We start from the raw sequence: 23,965 nt of genomic DNA, 5'->3' as shown, positions 1-23,965 counted from the left end.
ACTGACTTCAAATTCCACTGATAAGTCGCTGAAGGAGGACCTGAGCCTGCTGGAATGCCCGTACAGGGCTATGCCGCTTATGGTCCGAGGGACTCCTGCCCACCACCAAATTAACTGGCTCTCTGGTCGTACACCCAGGCTTTAAATTTCCCTGAAGCGCGGCTGTGTCCTTCAGTGAACTGACAAAGACCTTTCCTGGCCTCTTGACCATATTTTTTTGTCACACTTACAAAACAAATTATTGGTCTTGATTTTTTACTTTCTAGACGTGAACTTTCTGTACCCAGCAGGCGCTTGCAGGACGCGGTTTACAACCTCATCCACCTGGAGCCTCTCCTTCGGGTTAGCGATAGGCCACTTCACCTGACGTCGTTACAACTCCCTGCTTTGCGGGGGGAGGACCTGTGTCGCTTGAAGGATCCAGGCACTGCGTATTGACTCCATGTGACCAGGATCTCTCGTTGGCACCACCCATGGTGTAGATTATCTCACTGAGACACAGGCAGAGGTCATCAAAACTCAAAAGCTCCTTCTGTCAGACTGTGTAAGTTTAGCGGTGTCTCGGTTGTTAGCCCAAGTAGATTATTAAGAATAAGAAAGCTGTCATTGCTTTGCGCTTACAAATATCTTTTATTATGACTTGTTCAAAGTATCTGACATGCGCAAAGAAAGGCTACAGGAAGTTGCATAATCAGAGTTAGGCTAGGTTTCATTTCCTACAAACACAACTGTCCAAATAAAGAATTATGTGTTTCTAAAACAGGATTACCAGTAATTACTGGGCAGTGAGGCACAGGGAAATGAACACATCATCTTGCTAAGGGGAAAAAAAAATCCCATAAAAAAATGGTCTAAGACTTTTCACACTTGAAAGTTATTATTGTCCACAGGAAAATGGAGACTGAACGCTGGTTGCTTTAAATGAATGTTTCTTCTACCCAAGTGCTAACTGAAATAACTCTTCACTGCATTTAAGTGCTAGATTCTCTTTGAGGCAAACGTTTACCACTATTTACTACTTGTATACTTCCACCTTGTATATACATATGCATACAGGAGCACTCAGTGTTTTATTGGTTTATATTAATGCTCGTGTTTTTACTTTGTTATGCGTTTGTAGTTCAATATGCAGAGCATTTGTATGTGTTGAATCTTGTGTGAAGAGTCTGTCTTTATTATACTGTATGCAGAGGTGGAAAGTGCAGGTCCAGAAAGTAAAAATCATAAAAAAAAATGATCCAATTATTGGTAATTTCCGAACTGTACCAAAATTGCATTTAACGTTGAATAAATCTAGGCTTGTGTTGCGCTCATATTTTCTATTATCTTAAATATCGATTCATCAATCGATTTTCTATAACCATTTATCAGTGCGCCTGCGCGGAGCCTTTCCCTTGGGACACAGTATATGATGAGTGATGAGACATTCTAGATCAGGGGTAGGGAACCTACAAAGAGGCCATCCCAAAAACCCGCACCCAAACCGGCTCTCCATGGATCAGGTTCCCTACCCCTGTTCTAGATGGAATGCAAACGCTTCCCAGGGCCATACTTTTCTTCAAATTCTTTTCGTTTTTGCGCACATTTGACTCCCTGCCAGCAGATGACGCTATTAAACTAACAGCTCTGCTACGTTGTTTTTGGGAACACGGTCGGGTTGCCAGATTTGGGGCCAGAATAATTGCTACGGTTTCTACAAAAAGTGGTGGTAGCGTGGTGTTTATCGGAATACATAAAAATCCAAAATCGAAAATATGTAGTTAAATATTTAAATGGAAAACAATAACAGGAAACATTCATATATGAATGTTTATCATCATTGTCGCGTCCAGTTAGTGACTGGTAATTATTTTAGAGAAAAAGCAGCCGAGCAGCATTCTCGGGTTAATTTTTGAAGGTTTTAAATGGGGCTGCTGGAATTAAGATGTAACGGAGTTTTTTTCCCCCTATACGGTCATTAGGGGGCAATCACTGATCCTAAAGAGAAGATCTGCGGCCATGGGGGGATATCTAAGGCGAAATCTGGCAACCCCTGGACCCAGCTCACAACATCTCAGGCCACACAGACGCCCAGGATCCCCGATATGGTGCGGCGTTCCTGCACCCTGCGCTTCGGCGACGGCGCTTTGCGGGGCCAGTAGGCTAATGCTGCGGTCACCGGGCAAGTCTGGCGAGCAGAGGCAGCCGGCTTCGCCCTTTCGGTGCACTTTGTCTGCAGCGCTGAAAGAAATAAAACGAGGCCAGGGGAGCTTACAGCCAGTCGGCGGAAAGGAGGGAGCAGGAGGAGGGGGGGGCAATTAGGAGCCTCGGAAAACATGGCAGCATCCCTTATCCGAGCCTGCCGCAGTCTGGCTCTGTCGACATGGCTGCTCTCCTTCTGCTTCGTGCACCTGCTCTGTTTGGACTTCACCGTGGCTGAGAAAGAGGAGTGGTACACCGCCTTCGTCAACATCACCTACCGGGACCCGCTGAGCTCGGAGACCGTGACGGAGAAGACCGAGTGCGGCCGCTACGGCGAGCACTCCCCGAAGAGGGACGCCAGGGGGGTAGTGGCGATGCCGTCCTCCGCCCCCGACCGGCAAACCTGCGACCCTGCCACTCGCTTCGCCCTCCCCCCCGACGGAGGGCCCTGGGTCGCTTTGATCGCCAGGGGCAATTGCACTTACAAGGAGAAGATCCGGAATGCCGCTAGCCGCAACGCATCGGCGGTGGTCATTTATAACGTGGGGTCCGTCAATGCCAACGAAACGATCACCATGCCGCATCAAGGTGAGCGCGTGGCACTGCCATCGGCATTCACGCGGCGAGGGATGCATGCCACGGTGCAGGCTCGCGGGGACGCGGAGGTCCCCCTGTCCCCCCCCCCGCGGCTTCTCAGATGTGCCTGTTAAGGTGTTTACAGTAAACTGTATAAAAGTAACCACTGGCAGATGATCAGCAGGCAGATTTTATTGGGGTTGGGGGTAAGTTAACGCTGGATACAGATGAGTGTTCAATTCTGGAGTCTGTCCAGGTCATCGATTGTCCCGTATGCAGCCTTGTTATTTCACGGGATTGCAAAACAGAGACTTGTTTGCTTATAGACAGTGCTAAGGTTAGTATATGTAGAGGAGTGTTTGTAAGAAAGGATTTATCATTAACGTTTAGGTTATCTTTCCGTTGTTTCAGTGTTTTAGATGTACAGATTTCAATGTCTCCTGTGAAATAAAATTATGGGAGATTTTATTACACAGTTTGTTTTCTAAAGCATCCAGTCAAAAATGTCAGCTTCTTAATTTAGGCATTTAAATATTTCAATGTATCCAAATTAAAAGACCCAGATTCATTTAACCAGTGATTTTATTTGCACCTGACATTTATTTTTTATCTTCGCCTTTTGCTATCTCTGGGAAAACAGTTATTGTACCCTGTTGCGTCAGAAGTACAGACTATTTCTCTGAGTTATGAGTCTTGCCTGCTTCTCAGACGAGGACAATGTCATCATGGGCAGGATGGAACTGAGTCAAACGCCCGGGGGGGGGCTGCTGTATCCCAGCAAATGTAAATTTATACTTGGAAAAACTGGTGGCTGAGCTGGGAAGCCAGTAAAGCTGCGATGGGTGATTGGCATAAAGTCACGGGTTAGATTCTTTTTTTCTTCTCGATTCACTGTATTTCTGCACATCCAGGACAGAATCAGTTTGGTACAAGCTGTCCTTCGATTAGCCTAATGTGGAATTCTGTGCTGGAGGTAAGGGAACAACACTGCGGTCTTTGTGCTGCAAAGCCGTGTGCCTCTAGATCCGTGCCCAAAGTCCAGGTGCGTTAATGGAGACAGCTGGACAAGACGGCACTGTTCCTGCCCCAAGTCAAGGGGAGGCATCTCAACGTGCCGATTGTACTTTATGAGGCTGCATATTTTGCACAAAAGCTCTCTGTGCTTCTCTTGGCCGTGGTCAGGCCTTCGGGGTCAGGAAGGCCAGCCAGGTTGCGTTCCATAACAGAGAGACCCGAGACATTTTTTGTGGTAGGGCGTGTGATGCTCGATGAAGATGAGCTCCCAGAAAAATCCATAGATTCGCAGGACATTTTGCGATTTCCCCGGCGCATGTGCTAGCCAATAACTAATCCGTCCTTGTTCATTTAAATTTTTTTTGTTGGGCATTAAGAGACAACCTCTCTCTCTGAGGTTAATGTGAGCATAAGCCCTGTTACCGTAAGCAGGTTTAACAAAAATCTCGCTTTCTGTCAGCGTTACATGGATGAATGAATGGTTGACTACGAAGATTTTGTTGCTGACATCCTTTATTTTTGGCTACCTGGTAGCGTGACACCGCAGGGAAAATGGTTGTCTAACATCTGGCTTTTGTGGGCTGTGGTTTTATGTAGATCTAGATTTTATTTTCTGGGTTGTGGCCTTTTTAGTAGGAAATGTCTAGTTTGCTCACGTCAGGTTATGTGCGGATCCCATTCGGGCTGGTTTACACCCTGAGCTGCTCGGTAAACTAGCCGGATTATCTGATCGTGAGAATGGATGGACTGGCTTTGGCCAACGCCAGTCTTCAAGAAAACATACTGACCTACTGTTGCATCTCCTGCTAATGGTTTGGCGGTTATTCATTGAAATTAGTGTTGCAAAGGTTTCGGATACTTCTGCCTTGGACAGGTTCTGGCTGTGGTACTGTGGAATGTCCAGCCTGTACTGGAATCCAGTCTGAATGTTAGCTTAAGAGGTTTAGAGTAAAAATTGAGTCGATCTGACTTCTGGTCACAGACGTATGCCGAAGACTGCCTACCCTGAAACCAAAGCACACCAGCCTCTGAGAGTTTATTGCCGTCGTGCCTCTTTCCATTGGAAAATTCAATTTTCACGAGCTGCCTTGATCAGCCACCGCATTACTTTCTTAAATGTTTCCAGTAGTTTGGTAGCTTTTTTTTAAAAAAAAAATTCCAAAGTAATGCTTACTGATGCTCTCATTTTTTCCCCCTCCCCTTCCTTTATAAGGTTATCCATTGTAAAATAAGGGAAGAGTCGGTTGGCTGCAACGGGATACACATGCTTTGTGTTACGGCGGAATATTGACCACGCTACCTCTGCCAACCATGTGTGCCTCTCTTGTGCTGAGTGGTGTGAGGACCTGCGCTTCCATGTGGAGTTTTGCTGCCATGGTGGGACAGGTCCACTGCATCAGCTGTTGAGGTTTCCCTTGTCCCTGAGTCATGGGGCTCCGAGAAGAGATCATCAGCCTGATGTGTCAGTCTGGGTTGATATTCCTGACTGATATTTAGATTTTAGTCAATATTCAAAGTGCAGCACCAGGGCTAAATACAAAACAAGTAAATGGAGATGATCCCTTTGGTTGATCAGCCATTTTTCGTAGTCGAGGATTAGGAATTTCGATGGCTTATTCGCCGCTTAAAACCTCGCTACAGTCTCCCGATCCAGCACTACTTTGCTGACGTCTCACTGCCTGCATCATGTGACATGGTTGCTGCACATATTTACAGGATATTCAGAAATAACATCTCCGTTGGTTCTGCTACTACTTTCCGGACCTCAGAGGTTAGACGGAAGTCTGTATTCGTTATTAGCCGGAATTCCCACATCGGTGCACCGCTGGCTCGGAGGCACCGCCACGATCGGCTAATGAGATCCCTCAGTCGGAGACATCTACGAGGCATGGAGTTTGGTCGTGTGAAGCGCAGAAGCTTTCGATGGTGTTTGGTGGGACAGGGGTTGCATATTTGTGGCATTTTTGCAAGTTCAAAGAAGGTTTGATTTTTGAGTTAATTGACGTAATCGATTAATCTCATTGAATCGGGGTAGAAATTAAAGATCGACTCGCTCAATAAATAATCGTAAGTGAATCGAATCGGCTTGGGGCCAACGACTTACTCCACGAGCGTTTAAGGTCAAGCCAGTGTCAGGTTGTTAGGTTTTTCCCCAAGATAACTGTAATCGGGAGAAGCCTGCTTTGGTGATTAATGGGCCGGTTTGGTGAAGCACTGTCACAAGTGTGCCCTAGTTTGTGCTTGTTATATAAGTGTAAGCGGTTGGCCGAGTGGGGCGTCGTGTCAGATTGGGGGGGGGAGTCATATGGGGGCACAGAGACGCTTCCGATGGGTGTGCGTGGGAGAACCTGAAAATGGGTGGCCGTCCCGTAGCCGTGAGCTATCCCTGAATTTAGACGATGACTAAATGCAGGCACCAGGTGTCAGTGGGGGGGGGGGGGGGGTTGGTTGCAGCTGGTCACATAAAGGTCATACGTCGGATCGCTGACACTATACAACCCAGACGGGCCGTATAAGGTTTTAAAAAACAAACCCCCCCGCTGACCGCGTGTGCCGCCGCGACACCTGCTGGCCCGGCCCCCCGGCACAGTAGCCCCATTATTTATAGATTCTCCTATTTCTATTGCTGCTTTTCTTATCTCTCCGGTGTCTTGGATGCTGAGAGGCCAGCGCTGGACCGCCTGGAGCCGGGGGGTCATCCGGTGTCCCCTTCCCCCAGCGGGAAGCGTTCTTAGAGACCACCGATGGCCGCTGTGTTTAACGCACTAAACACAGGTTGCCCAAGACGTGACGATTAGTGGATTGTGGCGGAATGATGCAGGGAGTTGACTTCACTGTAGTCCTGTTCCCTGAACATTTCCCATTCGGTTAACTTTGGCCTTTGACAGGATGTCCGGTGACCGCAAGTGCTATGTAATACTATGTGATTTCCTTGTGGGTGATTCGTGGTTCCCGCGGCAACTACGCCGGCTCACCACATGTGCATCCAGTGGTGGTTGAACATACAGCCCGTGTCAGTGCTGGGGTTAGGGTTAGGCTAATGGACAGTGCCTATCTGGACCTAACTAGGAACCACATGAGCTCACCTGTGTCCATTTGGGGCTGATTACGCCATGTGCCCTCTTCAGTCTTTAGTTGAATAAGCTTTCGTGTGGCTCAGACTGCAGTAAAGTATGGGTATTGTGTGTGTACATAAGGTGTTTCTGTAAGCGATAAGTGGTCCTTTGTACCTGCTTGCTGAGTTGGGGTCTGATTACCCTGAGCATGTTAGCGGAGGTCTGCTCATATCTGCTGCTGGTTTTGGCCCTTTCCTCCAGCAGGCCATATCAGTGCCAAGCCCAACAGCCAGGCATCTAACCATAAATGGTCAGACTTGCTGCTGTTCTCCTACGGTAAAATTGAGTATTAGCTTTGGAGGAAAACCTGGGATTCTGGGGGATTATGTTCAGGGAATTTTAGTCAATTTCCTTGGGGCCAATATATACAAGAGGCTGGACTCTTGCCAGAGTTCATCTGGGTTTATCAGTGTGTGCATAACTTGAGCGTTTGACCTCACTCTGTTGCTTTTGCTGGTGAGTCATCGCCTCGGCTTGGGGGTGCTTGCTGTTTCTCGTTTGGTTGCAGACGTTTACGTAAGACGCTCGCGAGAGACATTGGCCCAGCTGCTGCGTCTTCACGGGTCAGATCTCCCTCTGCGATCTCCGGGGCCGGGTGAGGGCACAGCAGGAGGTCATCGCTGAGCGGTTTCTTGAGGGCCCACTTCATAGCGCAGACCTGTAGGTGTCAGTCACAGGTCACGGGGCCGTCTCAACCTGCAAGGATTTTCGGGGAGGCCAGAGGCTGTGACCCGAAGGGCTTCTCACTGCCCCCGTTGTTGTTCCTCGCTAGCCGTGAGGTTGAGAAGTACCTCCCATCTGATTTTTTTTGGTGTTTCATGGGCAGCATTGTGATAGCCCCAAGTGGGCATGGACTAACGGGAAACAGTTTGCGGAAGTGGTTCTCAAAGTTTTTGGACCAAGTTCTGCTGTGGGTCTAGCCAAAGCAGCCAAGTGCAATACGGACGAAAAAGGAAAATCAGTCGTCTGAATCACAGTAACAAATCAGCACCTCTCCCATGCCTCCAGCGGGCGCTGCGATGCTTCTCGTATGGCTGTTTGAGAACAACTGCTCTACAGAAAGTCGACTGACTGCACATTTTCCTTTTATGAGGAAATCCATCTGTCCTCACGCATGCACACACACGCCCACCGTCGCCCCCACCCATTTCCTGTATGCACTCTGCACTGTCCCCGGAGAGGGGTTCGACACGCTGAGAGCAGCTGCCCCACTTTAGCGACGGCTGGACGATAAGCCTCCGTCTTGAGACCGGTGTGTCCTGGTTTTACATGTGCGCCGCTGGGATGCAAGCAGGTAGAGGACGCGTGCGTCACAGGAGCCGTGACTAACCCCCTCGTGGCTGACGGAGGGAGGGCTGCAAATTCCGGTTTGTTTAAAGATTCTCCGTCTGACACATTTTAACGTGAATGGTGGTGCGGCGTCGGCCTCAGGATCGCTCAGACGCACGGCACAGCTAATGCGTCGAAGTGGAGGCTTCCGAGGTCACCGGGAAGTATTTCCCATAATTCTGAGCGACTGCGTATCACCAGGACAGACAGGGTTGTCATGGTCACAAGCTGCAGGTCAACACCATTTGAGCAAGTTGTAGCCCGCATTGCTCATGATGACCTGTCACCTCCCCCCCCCCCCCCCCCACCCCCCGGTCCTGGCAGGTACTGGGGACATTGTGGCCATCATGATCCCGGAGCCCAAAGGGCGTGAGATCGCCGCCTTGATGGAGAGGAACGTGACGGTGACCATGCACATCACCATCGGCACACGGAACCTACAGAAGTACGTGAGCCGCACCTCCGTGGTCTTCGTCTCCATCTCCTTCATCGTCCTCATGATCATCTCGCTGGCCTGGCTCGTCTTCTACTACATCCAGAGGTTCCGCTACGCCAATGCCCGTGACCGCAACCAGGTGAGGGACCGTCTACATATCGTGAAGCCTCCAGCCGGTCGACCGTACCAAACCAAACCAAATTTGCATTCCTGTAGTCATGATGATAACTATCGTGACTATAATACCCAATTTTTCTTCTCAAATGTTGGGATTATAGGAATTATAGGCCAGCATTATAGAACCTCGCTCAGGCTGTGGCACCACGTCACTGGTTAGTTAGTGCAGTTCAGTTGCGTTTTAAAGATGTAGACTCTCATACAGGGCCTTGATGTGATCATGCGGACAGGAAGTGACATCACCAATAACCCGAAATCTCCATCATCTTTCCCCTCCAGTTTTAATACATTTTAAAGTTTAAAGTCGAATATCTCATTTGACCCAAGGTCATTCTGTCACGGTCCCCAGTCCCTGTGTAATAACTGTAACAGCAGGGGTGTCACCCTTATCGGCACGGTCTTAAGTTCCAATTATGTCAGCCATCCAGATGGATTTGAACCCCAGCACCACACGGTGGTGATAGTTCTTCTGAAGGTCGCGCTTTCCACTGGCATCCCAGTCATTCTCAACGCGGCGCTCCATCAGTATGCCGATGGGGTCTAAAGTCCTGTTTGTCGTTACCGTCGAAGGAATTTGGCAGGGAGTTCGGTCCTGGCTCCGCATTCCTGCCCCAGAAAAGCTGCTGGACTCCGACGCAAACCTAACACGTCACTATCATCAATACACTTCAGGAGTATTTTTAATGAACTCCCGTGTATTAAGAGGAAATACACGAGTTCAGATGAACGGTCTTAGCTGCCGTCTTTGCCGTGCTTTTCAGAGGAGTACGTGCCCAACAGTCGAGTGAAATTTGACCCCGGTTAATAATTCCCTTTGCCGGTGTTCTGTTTCCGAGTCCCTCGCTCCCTCTGCCGCCGTCTGTCGTAACTGGGCTCTAGCTTGCATTGTCTCGCAGGGAATTTTCCCCCCTCATCGCCAATACAAACACGTTGGCACCCGTCCGATCCCTTTCGTTTGGCTTTTCGTCTCGTTTTCGTCCGGCTTTCTGACGGAGGAAACCCGCAGACTAGCAGAGGGGGGCCGGCCAGACCCCATGGGGAGGGGAGCTACCTGCTGCCAGATGTGTTGCGAGATGCATTTATGATTTTTGGCAGGTGGGACCTTCAAGTTGACATGCTGGGTGTGGCTCAGAACCTGGCGCGCTGTGGTTCTTGCTAAGAAAAAGAAAACCCAGCTTGTTGCAGTTTTTCTGCTAACGATTAAGTGCCGTCAGCATCTTCACCGCGCTGTTTCACGCCAAATCCGTCAAGATGAAGTAAAACGGTGTAACACCTTGCCGGCGGCTTCGGTATGCGTCGGAGTGCAACGCAGCAGTCTTTTTGCCTTAATTATCTGCCATCCCCACACGTCCTCTATGACCCGGGAGCTCGCTAAGCGCTCATTAATCCCTCATCTCTGCAGAGGCGCCTAGGGGATGCGGCTAAGAAAGCGATCAGCAAGCTGCAGGTGCGAACCATCAGGAAGGGAGACAAGGTAAGATCAGAGCTGCCAGGAGACCTTCCCCGCTCGTTAACGAGCCCGGCATCTTCTTTTGTTGATCAGAGCTTTTGATTTCTGCGTCGTGTTCCTGTTATGGGTGACACTGCGGCCTCCCTCCCCTCGAGCTGTGTGTTCGATTCCCTCCCAGCGGCTTTGTGTGTGTGTGTGGAGTTTGCATGGCTCCCCCCACCCCCAGTTTGTGGTAGTTTCCTCCAGGTAACTCCATTTGATGTGAAGCGTCTTCCCTGTCATTGACTGGCATCCCATCTAGCATGTGCTCATGCTTTTCTCCTTATGTCTTATGGGATTGACTTCAGTTTCATTACAACCCTGCGCTAGATAAGTAGGGATGGATGGGTGGATGGGTGGCTTAAACACTTCACCTCATTTATTATGTGAAAAAGGTCAAATGAATCTTGGGTCAGTCCATGCCAAATCAACCAATATCCAGAAAAGTTCCATGGGCATCATTCCTGATTTTGATGAAAACTTGGTATTTTGATCCTTATAGAGAACACTGAAAATTCCCCAAGTTTTATTGAAAAATTCTGAAGCAGTCCAAAGTTATGGCCCTTTCAAATTTGGGTGCCACGCCCCTTTTTTGCACTCGCGAATCGCGCATGTCATTTGTAAGGGTTTTCAGGAGACCATATCTTCGTTTCTAAGCATGCTAGAGAGCCGAAAATTGCTGTCCTGGCCTACTGTTCCCTGCTCCTTGGAATGGAATATTGGATGTAGGTGTGGTGGTGACCCCACAGCTTGGGGTCAAAATCCGAAAAAAGTGAACCAAAAACTGATTTTTGCAGGTCCATAACTTTGAAGTGCTTCCCCTGAGCTTAATTTTAAGCCAGATTCTAAAAGAGCAGGGAACAGTAGGCCAGGAGAGCAATTTTCAGCTCTCTAGCATGCTTAGAAACGAAGATATGGTCTCCTGAAAACCATTACAAATGACATGCGTGATTCGTGAGTGCAAAAAAGGGGGTGTGGCACCCAAATTTGAAAAGGCCATAACTTTGGACTGCTTCAGAATTTTTCAATAAAACTTGGGGAATTTTCAGTGTTCTCTATAAGGATCAAAATACCAAGTTTTCATCAAAATCAGGAATGATGCCCATGGAGCCCCTGGTTGATTTGGCATGGACTGACCCTCTTTGTTTCTTTAAGGCTGAGTTTCCCAATCTTATCCTTGGAGACCCACAGAAAGCAGAGTTTCCCCAATCTGGTCCACGGGGACCCAGAGTTGGTTCACATTTTTGCTCCCATGTGGACTGTCTGGCAGGGAGCAAAAATGTGAACCAACTCTGGGTCCCCGTGGACCAGATTGGGGAAACTCTGCTTTAAGGTATTTGAGGGTATTTTAGTGATTCACTGATCTATCACACTTTTCAGGAGATGGAGTCAGACTTCGATAATTGTGCTGTCTGCATCGAGGGCTACAAGCAGAACGATGTGGTTAGAATCCTCCCATGCAGGTGAGGTTACTGGTGTCGCGGGGGTCGCGAAAGGTTCTCCTGTCTGCGGAGCGTCTTACGTAAACATCCGCAACCAAACGAGAAACAGCGGTTGGGATATCTTGGTAATATCGGAAGAGCTATTGTGTTACTTGCTTGACTGGTTTTAGGTTTGGGTCATTTCTGAATACCGGTGCTTCTGGGGGAATCCCCACACAGTCCACGTTTTTGCTCCCTCCCAGCTCCGAGCGCACATACACGAGTACCAAGTATTTGGGGTTCTTCATTGTTTGGTTCAGGTATGCTGGAACTGGGAAGGAACAAACATATGGACTGTCTGGCGGTCCCGAAGCCCGGATTGAGGAAAAACTGCTTTTACATTGAAGAGGAAAGCGCTTGAACAAATGAGGTTTGCCCACAGGTGCTGTGTATCCATTGAGCTGTGTTTGTATGGCACCCGTGATACGATTTGTCGTTTTTTTCCATCCTTCCAGACATGTCTTCCACAAGAACTGCGTTGACCCTTGGCTGCAGGACCACCGGACTTGTCCCATGTGCAAGATGAACATCCTAAAGGCTCTGGGCATCCCTGTACGTCTGAACTCTCAACCCTTATCATGTGACCTTTGGGCCCTATTCAACGCATAGACTGTCCCCACCAACCTGTGCTCTTTACCTCCCAGCCCAACGCTGACTGCTCTGACGACATCCCGCCAGACTATGAGGCCTCGGTGGGCGGCCCGCCCACCAATCAGTTGTCCGGATCCAGTGACCTCACGGCAAATGAGAGTTCGGTGGTGCTGGATCCTGGGGCAGGGACAGTTAGCCTTCCTCAAGTCCTCCCAGACGTAGACCCCCTTGCTCAGGCCGGAGAGAGCCGCCACATTGCCAGCAGTGAGTCCACGTTGTCGTGCCGTTGTTATGTTTTTCCATGTAGCTCACTGTACAGGGTCCCTATTGGCTGAGGCTTGTGTGGGCCCCATCCCTATTGGCTGAGGCTTGTGGGGGCCCCATCCCTATTGGCTGAGGCTTGTGGGGGCCCCATCCCTATTAGCTGAGGCTTGTGGGGGGCCCATCCCTATTGGCTGAGGCTTGTGGGGGCCCCATCCCTATTGGCTGAGGCTTGTGTGGGCCCCATCCCTATTGGCTGAGGCTTGTGGGGGCCCCATCCCTATTGGCTGAGGCTTGTGGGGGCCCCATCCCTATTAGCTGAGGCTTGTGGGGGGCCCATCCCTATTGGCTGAGGCTTGTGGGGGCCCCATCCCTATTGGCTGAGGCTTGTGGGGGCCCCATCCCTATTAGCTGAGGCTTGTGGGGGGCCCATCCCTATTGGCTCTGGCTTGTGGGGCCCCATCCCTATTGACTGTGGCTTGTCGACCCCCTTCCTATTGCCTCGGGTTTGTGTGGACCCAGTCCCTATTGAGTGCCACTTATGCGGGGTCTGTCTGTCCTGTCTAAAAATATAAGCAGACTATTCTACTTGCAGGTCACGCACAAAAATATATCAAGTGACAGCTTGTGGATGTGATTTTGGACTGGGTTGTGTTTTCTTCTTTTCTTTGTAAGATGACACTTGGCTGTCTGTATTTACCTTGGCGCGGTGCTCCAGTCCTCCCATTGCACCAAAAATGTTCTCAGCATGCTGCTCTGATGAGGAGAGAGGAGTCGGCCTTTTTTTTTGTTGTTGGGGGGGGGGGGTTAATGCTGAGTGTCTGTTTACAGTGGCTTTTCATGACCGTGTGTTTTGAGATTGTCCAGCAGAAGTCGCCGTGATAGGGATTAATTGCCGATATCGCGCTACCGATAACCTTCTATAAATAGGTTATGTCCTGAAGCCTCAGCCGTTTTAGTTATGGGCTGTAGGAAAATCACGTTGATTCTTAGCAATGGTGGAATGTTATGCCACAGTGTAGGGAACATAATGCAGGACGACTGCTCTTATAGCGCTACCCAGTGGCCAGTGTATAATTTCTAACTTGACGTTAGATTGGCTCTTGGTTAATGACATAAGGCGAACTCGTTAAGGATATAAACATTACACTAACAGCGGAATAAACATTTCCTCTGAAGCTTATCTGACGGGAAATCAAATCGTTGTTCAAAGGCATTATTCCTCTGAATTTGGGCCGTCAGTCAGTAAGGACCCCCTTGCTGTGAATTTGCCCTTTGCGTGGGGACGCCACCTGTGTAAGATTTTGGTGGTGAGCTGTTACCATAGCGATGCACACCGACCCAGGTGGCCTACTGTCAGGTACCCGTGCATCCACGCTCGCTCAGGGTTTGGGGTCTGGAGGAAACCAGCCACTGCCATGGCAACCAGGCTGCATTGACATCAGCCAAGCTGACAGATTTGGTTACTGTTCAACTGGGAAGCCAGTGAGAATAATAGGTAGTTTCTATTCATATTTTTATTTCCTTAGCAGGCAGACAGTGTGTTAGAGCAGTAAACATTTATGCACCTCGTTATCAAAAGCATCTAGTTCTGACCTGTCACCAGCTCTCGAGGATCCCCCTGACATCAGTATCTGCCCTGGGCCCAGGATGACTACCCATGCTTGCGATTTTAGCCCGGTGGAGCTCTAGAGCCAGGTTTCTCAATCCAGTCTTCAGGGGCCGACAGGCAGTCTGCATGTTTGCTTCTTCCCAGCCCCCAACAGTCACTCAACCAATCTAGAACCCCAAAATACCCGGTGCAGGTGCGTTGGGAGCATGGAGAGAACAAAAACGTGGACTGTCTGGGAGTCCCTGAGGGCTGGGTTGGAGAAAACACTGCTCTAGAGCAAGAATACATTTCCAGGTATTGTGTTGAGTACTGTGCAGCATGTTGGTATCAGTGAGCTACCTAACCATATTGCTCATTTCCCCCACCAGGTGAGCACCAGCCCCCCATGAGTAGTGACTCGGACACCTCCCTCATCATGGCTGTGGAGGCAGGGCTCTCCGACATGGAGCTGTCTTCTGAGCAGGAGCGGGAGGAGGTCAAGTCCTGAGCAGAGCCAAACAGCAGTCTGGTGGGGGGTGGGAGGTGTGGACAGTGGAGTGAGCGATGCCGGGTAGGTGGGGTTTACAGGATGAACTGAACTCCTCTTCTAGGTGTTTCTGGACAGCGGTGGTTCAGATAAGCAATAGAAACACAGTGATATTATCTCTCTCTATCTTTCCATCTCTCTCTCTCTCTCTCTCTCTCTCTCGCTTCTATTCTGAATTTGCACATCATCAGCTGGGCTCGGTCTCACCTGATGTTCTTTTTTTAAGATCTTTACAGCTGGCTTGAAAACAGAGCGGGAAAAATCGCAGATTTTTTTTTTTTGTGTGTGTGTGTGTTTCAAGGACACCGTCGCCGTCGAGCTCTGGACGTTGCCGTTTCGACACCGCTTTCCTTCTCTCGCCTGTGGAAATCTCACGTTGATTTCTTTTTACGAGATCACTGCCAAACTATTCCAGGAAGAGACACAACTTACGCATATATATATAGATATATATATTGCATACAGCACTTGCTTGCAGTTACTGTATCCTGGATTTGCTGGTGGCCATAGGCCTGTTCTGATGGGCAGTGAATTGTTCTGTGATCACACTGTAAACATATTTTTGCAACCATCTATTTTTTTCATATATGGTGTAATAATTTAGGTCCTTTTTAGTTAAATATTTTTGTCTTGAATCTGTAGACCAGTTTGTCATTTTATTGTAGGTGCTGATAATGCGTCCACCCCAAAAAAAAAACCTTCCCCCTGTGCGTCGGGATCCTATAAATCAGTTTCTGTCATACTCAGGCATTATACGGTGGTTTCACTGCAGAAAACGGGTCAACGAACTATACAGCTTGTCGACGTAGCACTGCAGCGAACTATGCAGATGCCGTCCTGGTAGAGCACTGGCCCGGCGTACTGTACCGAACCGAGTTCTGCTCATGATCCAAGCTGCCCAGTAGTTCTGCTTTGGCGTTTTCCTCGCACGCGCGCTTCCGGTCTGAACACGAACGCGATCACGAGACGCACAAATAACCGTTTCCACGGAAACAGGCAAATAAGGGGGGGTGACAGCCTGCGTGCACTTAGCGAGGAAAGAAAAATAAGCCGTTCTGCTAATTAATTAATTAAAGTTAATTACAATTTTTACATTTCCATGGCATCTTCGAGCTCAGATTTCATTATTATTTTTAAGGCTTGAAGGTGTGTGATCACGAACGGAGGAAAGCTGAAATCTGACAGATGACCTTTATTTTAGTATCGAAAGTTTTATTTTTATAGTTGGGGATTGAAGAAAAAAGAAATCCTGTTTACATAGTCTCCGAATGTTGTGGATCGAGGAGTCTTTTTACTGTATTACACGCTTTAAAGAGGTTTTAACGCCATCCGGCCCCATATTACGCGCTTTAATGTGGTGTTAACACCCCCGTATCTCCCCGGTCGCCGCAGTCTCTGTGTCATGCAACCAAAGAGGCAGATCACGCTTGGAGAGGCGATGGCATCTTCACGCCGCCAGGACACTCTGTCCCCTGCGGGATGCAAACTGTATCCATTCTGCCACAAAATCGCCAGAATGTCGACGGCGCGTTTTTTTTTTCTCCAAACGAGCGGAAAGTAATGGCCTTACTGGGGGCGGATCCCTCCTGTCGCATTGCTCACAGTAACCCCATGCCGTGTTACTAAAATCGAAAAAAAAACACACAGATTATTAAACCAATTCGTCCACCCTCTCCCTCTTTGCGTTGATCAGATTCCTTTAATTGCACACTTCTGGCAACCTTTTGGCTTAAAAGTCCTTTAATTTATCTGAAAATCTGAAAGTTGACCACTTACCTGCTTGAAATCTGTTTTTAAGGTGTTTGCATACTGCTGTGCAAATGAACAAGATGAGGACTGAAGATACCTGATTTTTTTTTCTGGTTCTGAACTGTTGGTTGTAAGGGTGGGGTCTTTCCATCCTTTGCAGTAGCTGGATGAGGACAGATGGGGTGGTATGCTGGCAAGTGGAGGGACTCTGATCACTATGACAGATGTCATTCCCCTGCTTGTCCCTAGGTGGTGCTCTCCTGCATCAGTTTCCATTGTAAAACATGATAGAATTACACGGTCTGCACAGTCTCGCTCACCTATTTGGAAGCTTTTCAGAGATTTTTGCCAGTGCTTTCAAATGCATTGATCTAAATGGTCTGCATTTAATGCTAGGACCCGCCCCCACAGCCATACATGGGCGACCCACCAGCCTGGCACACACACAAGGCCACAGGCCAGCATGTCCGTTGGGATGAGTTGAGAATCCCAGTCTGGGCAGACAGAAGTATTTCTGTCACGGGAGCAGAAGATCGCTGGTGCTTTTGGTCCCGTTTTTACTCGTCGCGGGCGTTCCGTGCCATGTTTTTCTGGGAGGAGTTTAATCCTTTAAGGCTTTAACCCCAAACCGATTCTGTGCGAATATACCTCACTGCAGCGGGCTTGACTTGTGGGAGGTTTGGTCGTTCGTAGCCTTGCTTTGCAAAATGTGGTCTGACGCCTGCCCCGCTAAACTTAGGCCAGCGGTGAGTCCGCACCCCTAGAATGACAGGATTTTCCATTGGCCCGGGGTTAATTGAAAAGTGTGCTTCTGACTCTGGCCTGAGAATATCAAGCACAGTTTCCAGCTATTCCCATCAATGCACCCTCCCCCCCCCCCCCAGGCTGAACGTAAAAGCTCCATGTTGGTATCCGTTTGTTTTGCCGTGTCATCTCATATTTCCGCTGCTTCTTCAATCCAGCCAAGTGATGCACGTCACACATGTGTACAGAATCGGCCTTCGCTTTTTTCCATGTGTTCTCTCGCCTGACTCAAGTGCCTTTAGTTTTGTTTGTTGTTCTTCCTAGCAACTGTGGGATTTGACCATGATTCCATGCCACCCCAATGGCCCCATACTGGCGTCTTATTAGTCCTGCCTTCGCCATTCCGCAACACCCTGACGAGGCCTCCCGCTTCTCAGACGGCCCCCGATCTTGAGAGAGCAACGGTTTCCGGTCTAATTGGCTGGTGTCCCCTACATCTGCGTGACTTTTATTCACTTGGCAAGATGTGGATTGAGTTGTGACGCGGGTGTGTCAAACCATCGAGAGAATTTTCTTTGTAGGCGAAATAATAACACAGCATGTTCGTGTATTTATTTTTTTTTTTTCTTCACGTAACGGAACTTGCCAGCGAAATGTGCATTGCTGCCTTCATGGACCACCCCCCTGCACAGTCTCCGGTTGTCGTATTTCTCCCGCAATTTATAAGAAAACGACCCCCGTATGGATTTTCGTAGCACAGCCGTGATCGACAGGAGGGCCTTTTGTTTGCGTTTCCGTGGCAACTGCGGTATCCCACGGTAACAGCCAGGGCGGCCTTCGCATACTGTACTCAAATCACGGTTTATTAGTGTAGACCTTTTACTTCCAGTGCGAAGGAAATGCAGAATGTCCAGATTTCTAGTTTTGTAAATCGTTAGAATGGCACAGTTGTAGGGAATGTGGCATCAAATATATGCTTATTTTTTCACCAGCTTAAAGAAGCACATTGCATTTGAGGCAAATGTGGATTGTAATTTTCCCTCTATTTTTAGGCACAAGATTATTCATGCCCCCAGTACAGCCCCCGCCCCCATCAGCCCCCCTCAAAATCTTGTCTTTTTTGTATTCATTTCCTTTTAAACAGGTTGTACACATCTTCCTTTTATGCACTTTAGAAGTGGGGTACTGCAGAATGAGTGGCGTACAGTCGGAAGGCGATGAGACAGGAAGCGTCAGTCTGACTGAAGGTCGCGACCTCTCTGCCTGGCAGATGCAGGCCGTGGGGAAAGTTGTTACTACAACTTAGTTCACTATCCAGCAGAGTTACACAGTATTGCTATTTTGTTACATAGATGAATATGTAAATATGTGCAGATGTGTGGATATACTGTTCTAGTCAAATGTTGCACGTGTCAATGATTGTGAGATACAATAAATTTTATTGCATTTTTTTCCAAACGTGCCTGTCTGCTTTTTCTATTAGCCTGATGTTCTGAGTGAAGCACGCAGAACACACGTTTTGGTTAAGAGAATACACGTGTCATGCTGATTCTACATTCTTAACAATAAAGATTTAGCGTTGTTGGTCGTGCATCTCCATAGCATGTTAGTTTCTATATGGCAACGGAGGAAGTGACTGGGGATTCCACGCTTCCGTATGGCCGAGGGCATTTATGTAATAATTCAGGCATTTCTAAAGCAGCTGTTCACTATATCCTGGCATGTCCATACACACATGGAGGGCAAAGCTGCACATTTCGTAGCTGTGATGCGACTGGGGCTATCCTTTTAAATTGCCATAAGTATGCATATTGGACTTATAAAAGGCGTATTTATAAACTTTCTGACAAACACAAGCTATATTGTCTGCGGTGACCCTCCCCTCCAGACGTCTCACCTAATGGCGGACATACTAATGGCCACGTTCGCGGCAGCAAAAACTGTAAAACGCTGCCATCTTGTGGTTTCATCCGTTACTCCTCTATACTTGTCAAAAGCGAAGGCATCTGTGTTCGTTAGTTTATAGACGCTAGTATTTTTAAAGAATGATGTTGCACGCAAGACAGAAATACGTTTTTACAGTTATTGTAGTCTGTGACGCTGGGTATTTAACAAAGCAATATAATATCCTTTAAAAAGATATGACGGCAGGTTACAAAGGGCTTGAAAAGACCATTGCATTTTTAATCAACATTTTAAAAGAAAGGAATGCAGGCTGGCAATGGTAGCCGACGGATCAGGAGAACTCTAATGAAGTGAGTCTGATTTCAGACCTCGTCTGCATCGAGCTCGCTAGCTGAATGCGGCGGTGCGGTGATGCACAATATTCCCTATGACGGTATTTCACATGAAAGATTGATATTTGGAAGCACTATGATCGGAGGCATTGCCTAAACGGCACTTCGTTGTGTTCTGGAGGATTCTGCTCGTTTTAGTATAATGTTTAAACCGAGGCTTGTGCCGCCCACACAACCTGTCGTCTCTCTCTACAGCGCAGGCTGCAGGAGGAAGCCGGTGCTATTATTAAGTTGGTCGCTGAGGGGCAAAAAGAAGAAAAATACTGCCTTTTCGATTTACCCGGCACACACACAGACACACACACACACACAAACCCGCAGCCCCGGGCTGCAGCGTCTCGATCGCTGACAGGTGCAGGCGTGCGGTCTGATGGGTCGGAGAAAGGTGACACACCGCAGCACTGGGGTAAAGATCTGTTATTTTCCGTTACCATGTACGCTTCCATTTTTACAACCTATAAAAGCATATTACGGTTCTGCAGACTTGCCTTACCGTGGTGCAAAAACACCCACTGCTGCATGCGAACTCGGACCTCTCTGTCGGGTGTCGATTTATTGGTGAACCAGCGTGTAAACCACACGTAGGGTGCCCTGCCAGACGTCAGTTTGTGGCAGATGCGTTATGCCAGACGAGTGATACCAGACACACTTAAGTGTGGCACCCCTGTGCGGCATGACCTTCCAAGACAGGACGAGCTTTCATTGCCTTGCCTAACATGACAGGTTTTCAGTGAACTGGGGACATACATTAATACGTTTTAGGTAAAGTTACAGTATCTAACTCTGAGTCACACTTGGCACAGAGGACCAACACGCGTACACTTGTCACAGGCCATCTCAGTACTTCGGTCAGCTGGCTGGAGTAAGATTTTCAGTTCGATGCTAGTGTGCACACACGTGCACATGCACTTATATGCAGGAAACACTTGTATCACCTTGTAAATATTCTATAGGGTTTGCAAACTACCCCAACGCTTTAGATGTAACAAATTTAGATTCATAATAGAATAATGTAGATTTGCCGCAAGATTTCTTGCATGAGAGTCTGAAAGCGTGATAGTCACGCCAAATGCGTGAGAGTTCGCCCGGCAGTATGATCACTCTCGCGCTGAAAAGGGTGATTCTTTTACGAGTTTTTTTATGTGTCATCGAGAGCTGGCATCAAACCGATCACGTGTACAGAAGTGAAGTGTGTCTTCGCGCCTGACTTCACCTCTTTGAAGACATGCTCTAAAAAGAAGATAGCGGGATGATGACACAAACCAAAGATGTGTGGCTTACTTGGCAACAAAACTAAATAAGTAAAAAAGAATCCACACTAAACATGTAATTATCTGTCCATATTTGTAACCACCTGGGGGAACAGACTTAAAAACAGGATGTGATTCATAAAACGAGTCTATCTACTAATAAATAACAATAAAATCTCAGCACCTGACAGTGGAACAACCTCGACAAGGTGACAGAAAAAACTCACAAAACAAGAAGTTTGATGGGAAAAAAATTCCTCCATTTCCTCTAATGTGTATGTCTATTGGTTCCCTGCTTCATTCATCCTGTCGGCTGCAAGCTTTGATATCATCCTAAAGGCAGCAACCTAAACGAAAACCAAAAACAAAGAGACAAACTCATACCATTTTATTTCACTCACTGCAGAAAACTCTAAAACATGCTATTGCCAGTGTTAATAAGATCTGTCTACCAATTCGGGACAGATGGTTGTGGGGTCCATACCCTGCATTAGGTAGCTATGTAAGTTAGGTGTCACCCTGCTACTCTACCTTGTAATTTTCTGAAATGTAGTGAGTAAAACTGTTAGTGGCTTTAGTTAATAAATAATCAGAGACTAATTCAGTGGAAAAAACACGAGTTTTCATGCCCTTCAGTCGACTTCACAGCAGTCAGGCCCTGATACCTGCACGCTTTCTCATCTGTGTCTTTTTATGACCAGTAAACAACTTTGTCTTGTTGTCTTTGTTTCTACTAAGCGACCGAATATACAGGCCCCCACTTCACTGTGACCTGAACGTTGTTTATCTGCAAAGTTCTCCACATCTCCAAACCACAAAAATGAAAGTTGAAGTGGGCGACTTCAGCTGAGTAATTTCCCGCCCCAGCCATGACCCACTTCGGTCTGCACGGGGCAGGTATGCTGACCTCAGTCGGGCCGCTTGTCAGCCTGGATTTAAATCCAGCCCTCGGCTGCGGTCCTCCGTTGCAGAGCCTTGTGGGTAACATCTGCTAATTATATTTTCATCTTCCACCTCCGCTGACACCATGATATATTCATCAGGTGGGTGGAGAGGGCTTGTTTACTTGAACACCCACCATCAACCAATGTCTGAAAGATACACAAGGTCTAGAACATCTGCACATCCGGTACCATAGTTTGGAAAGAGTGAACGTATCTCAACAGCATCCTTTGGTACAAATAAAATAAGGTTACCTTCCATATGTGTATTTGGACTGTTTTTTTTTACCTGTGTGTTTCATTTTTCTATTATTTTATTAATACAGGCGTGGAAAAAATTACCAGACCACGGCAGGTTTTTGCTTCACTCATTTCTCAATTTATGGGTGTGTGTCTGAGAATAATGCGCAGATTTAAAATGCAGATTTATTTATGAATATAGTGATCTCTTAATTTTTTCCATGGCTGTATATTAGTCAATTCTGTAAACACCCTAAACAGTCTAAATCTTAGTGGGATAAGCCAGTCATTCTGTACAGCACAGTCTGTTACATTAGTTATTATTATTATTATTATTATTATTATTAATAATAATAATAATAATAATAAATAATAACTCATTAGTATTGTTAAATTTGTTTGATTCTGCTTCTGTAGAGGAGGTGATCAGCTGACAAATGTTCTTAAAAATATATAGTGTGTTAGGAAGATAGTTAATGGACCTTGCTGAGTGTGGCTCCCCCTGCCTCTGTGGGGTGAAACTGCACATAGACGAGCCTTAAAGGGATGTGGAGCAGATGACCTCAGTGTCCTTCTGGTCAGCCTAGCTGGCTTTCAGACTCTCTCTGTTAACATGCATAGCTTGTCATTATAGTGTTTTACCGCTCTTTGCTGAGGTCATTAGTTTACGCAGGCTGACCTCCTTATCAAGCACCAAAGCAAAGTCTTTGGCACCAGCTGAAGGTCAGCTGACTCCCAGACGGCTGATCCGTCCGACAGGCTTAGCTATTCACATCGAAGTCTCAGAACTGTCCATTCTGAACAGTTCACCTTCCATAATCGCAAGGAGAGGTTCTGAAATAACTGATTGTTTCCTGATTTCTTCATTAATTAGGGAAGAGGTCGGAGTTCCCGCTATTTTAACCCTAACCCTAACCCCCCAGCAGTGAAATGTTGCCCTTATGTATCTGTCTGTGTTATCACTGTATAATCCCTGTGTAAATAAGAATGGGTCCATACATGGTTCACTTGTTTGCTGCCATCTTACTTTGCTAATGCAAGGCATGCTGTTGTTTATCAGATTCTGAATTCAGGGTTTAGAAATTTGCATTCTAAATATAAATATGCTGATTATATATATTTCCATCTATCTTCTGTAACAACTTACAGAGCTTCAGTGAGCTTCAGTGAGCTTCAGTGAGCTTCAGTGAGCCCCCAGGGCCGCTCAGAGGAAGCAGCAGGGGACAGTTCACCACAAGGCAGACTCTCACATACACAGGCATACATTTTCTGTAAATGCTTCTCCTATTCAGGGTCACAGGAGGTCCGGAGTTTATCCCAGAGGCTACAGGCACAAGGCAGGGGAACAACCCAGGATAGGGCGCCAACACACAGCAAGGCACACTCACACACCATTCACTCACACCGATGGGCAATTTGGTAACTCCAATTAACCTCACCATGCTTTTGATTGTGGGGGGGGGGGACCCCACAACAACACTGGGGAGAACATGCAAACTCCACACACATGTGACCTAAGCGGAAACTTGAACCTGGGTCCCAGAGGTGTGAGGCAACAGTGCTAACCACTGCACCACCATACCTGCACACCCAAATTCACAAACACTGATTCATCCAACTGCACTTTTCTTTTGGGGACCTCAATAGGAAACATGCACACACAGAGCGAGGATTCAACCTGCCAATCCTAGAAGTGTTAGGGTACAGTTCCACCCAAGGAACCACAGTACTTGTGTGTGTGTGTATCAGTAACTAAAACTGCTACATTTTTTAACATGTGACTAGAAAAAATCAGGACAATCAGCAAAAACAGACAGTGGTTACAACTGTATAGGAACAGGTGAGTCATCTAGCCTAAGGGTTTCCAATGTCTGGACGTCCACAGACCAGTTTATGCCGTTCAAACAATGCTACAGACCGGTGAAACCTGTTCACTTGACAGGCGGTTGCTGGAG

At 47.5% G+C, this 23,965-nt stretch overlaps 1 protein-coding gene across 1 annotated transcript; it reads left to right on the top strand.

Moving 5' to 3' along the window:
* The first annotated feature begins 1,785 nt into the window (after positions 1-1,785).
* On the top strand, positions 1,786-18,740 carry LOC125723341 (RING finger protein 150-like). Its single transcript, XM_048999836.1, has 7 exons — positions 1,786-2,769; positions 8,541-8,791; positions 10,232-10,303; positions 11,699-11,781; positions 12,255-12,351; positions 12,444-12,654; positions 14,632-18,740. Exons 1-7 carry the CDS (start codon positions 2,316-2,318, stop codon positions 14,748-14,750), a joined length of 1,287 nt encoding a protein of 428 aa, XP_048855793.1. The 5' UTR covers positions 1,786-2,315; the 3' UTR covers positions 14,751-18,740.
* The last annotated feature ends 5,225 nt before the right edge of the window (positions 18,741-23,965 follow it).

This window comes from Brienomyrus brachyistius, unplaced genomic scaffold (genome assembly GCF_023856365.1).
Source record: "Brienomyrus brachyistius isolate T26 unplaced genomic scaffold, BBRACH_0.4 scaffold47, whole genome shotgun sequence".
NCBI classification, from domain to species: domain Eukaryota; kingdom Metazoa; phylum Chordata; class Actinopteri; order Osteoglossiformes; family Mormyridae; genus Brienomyrus; species Brienomyrus brachyistius.
This window is presented reverse-complemented; position numbering and strand designations above follow the sequence as displayed.

Bases quoted from the DNA above. Each gene is read 5' to 3' on its own strand.
- LOC125723341 (XM_048999836.1), top strand. From the start codon at position 2,316: ATGGCAGCATCCCTTATCCGAGCCTGCCGCAGTCTGGCTCTGTCGACA. The intron at 8,792-10,231 runs GTGAGGGACCGT...TCATCTCTGCAG, and splicing joins ATGCCCGTGACCGCAACCAG to AGGCGCCTAGGGGATGCGGC. The intron at 12,352-12,443 runs GTACGTCTGAAC...TTTACCTCCCAG, and splicing joins TAAAGGCTCTGGGCATCCCT to CCCAACGCTGACTGCTCTGA.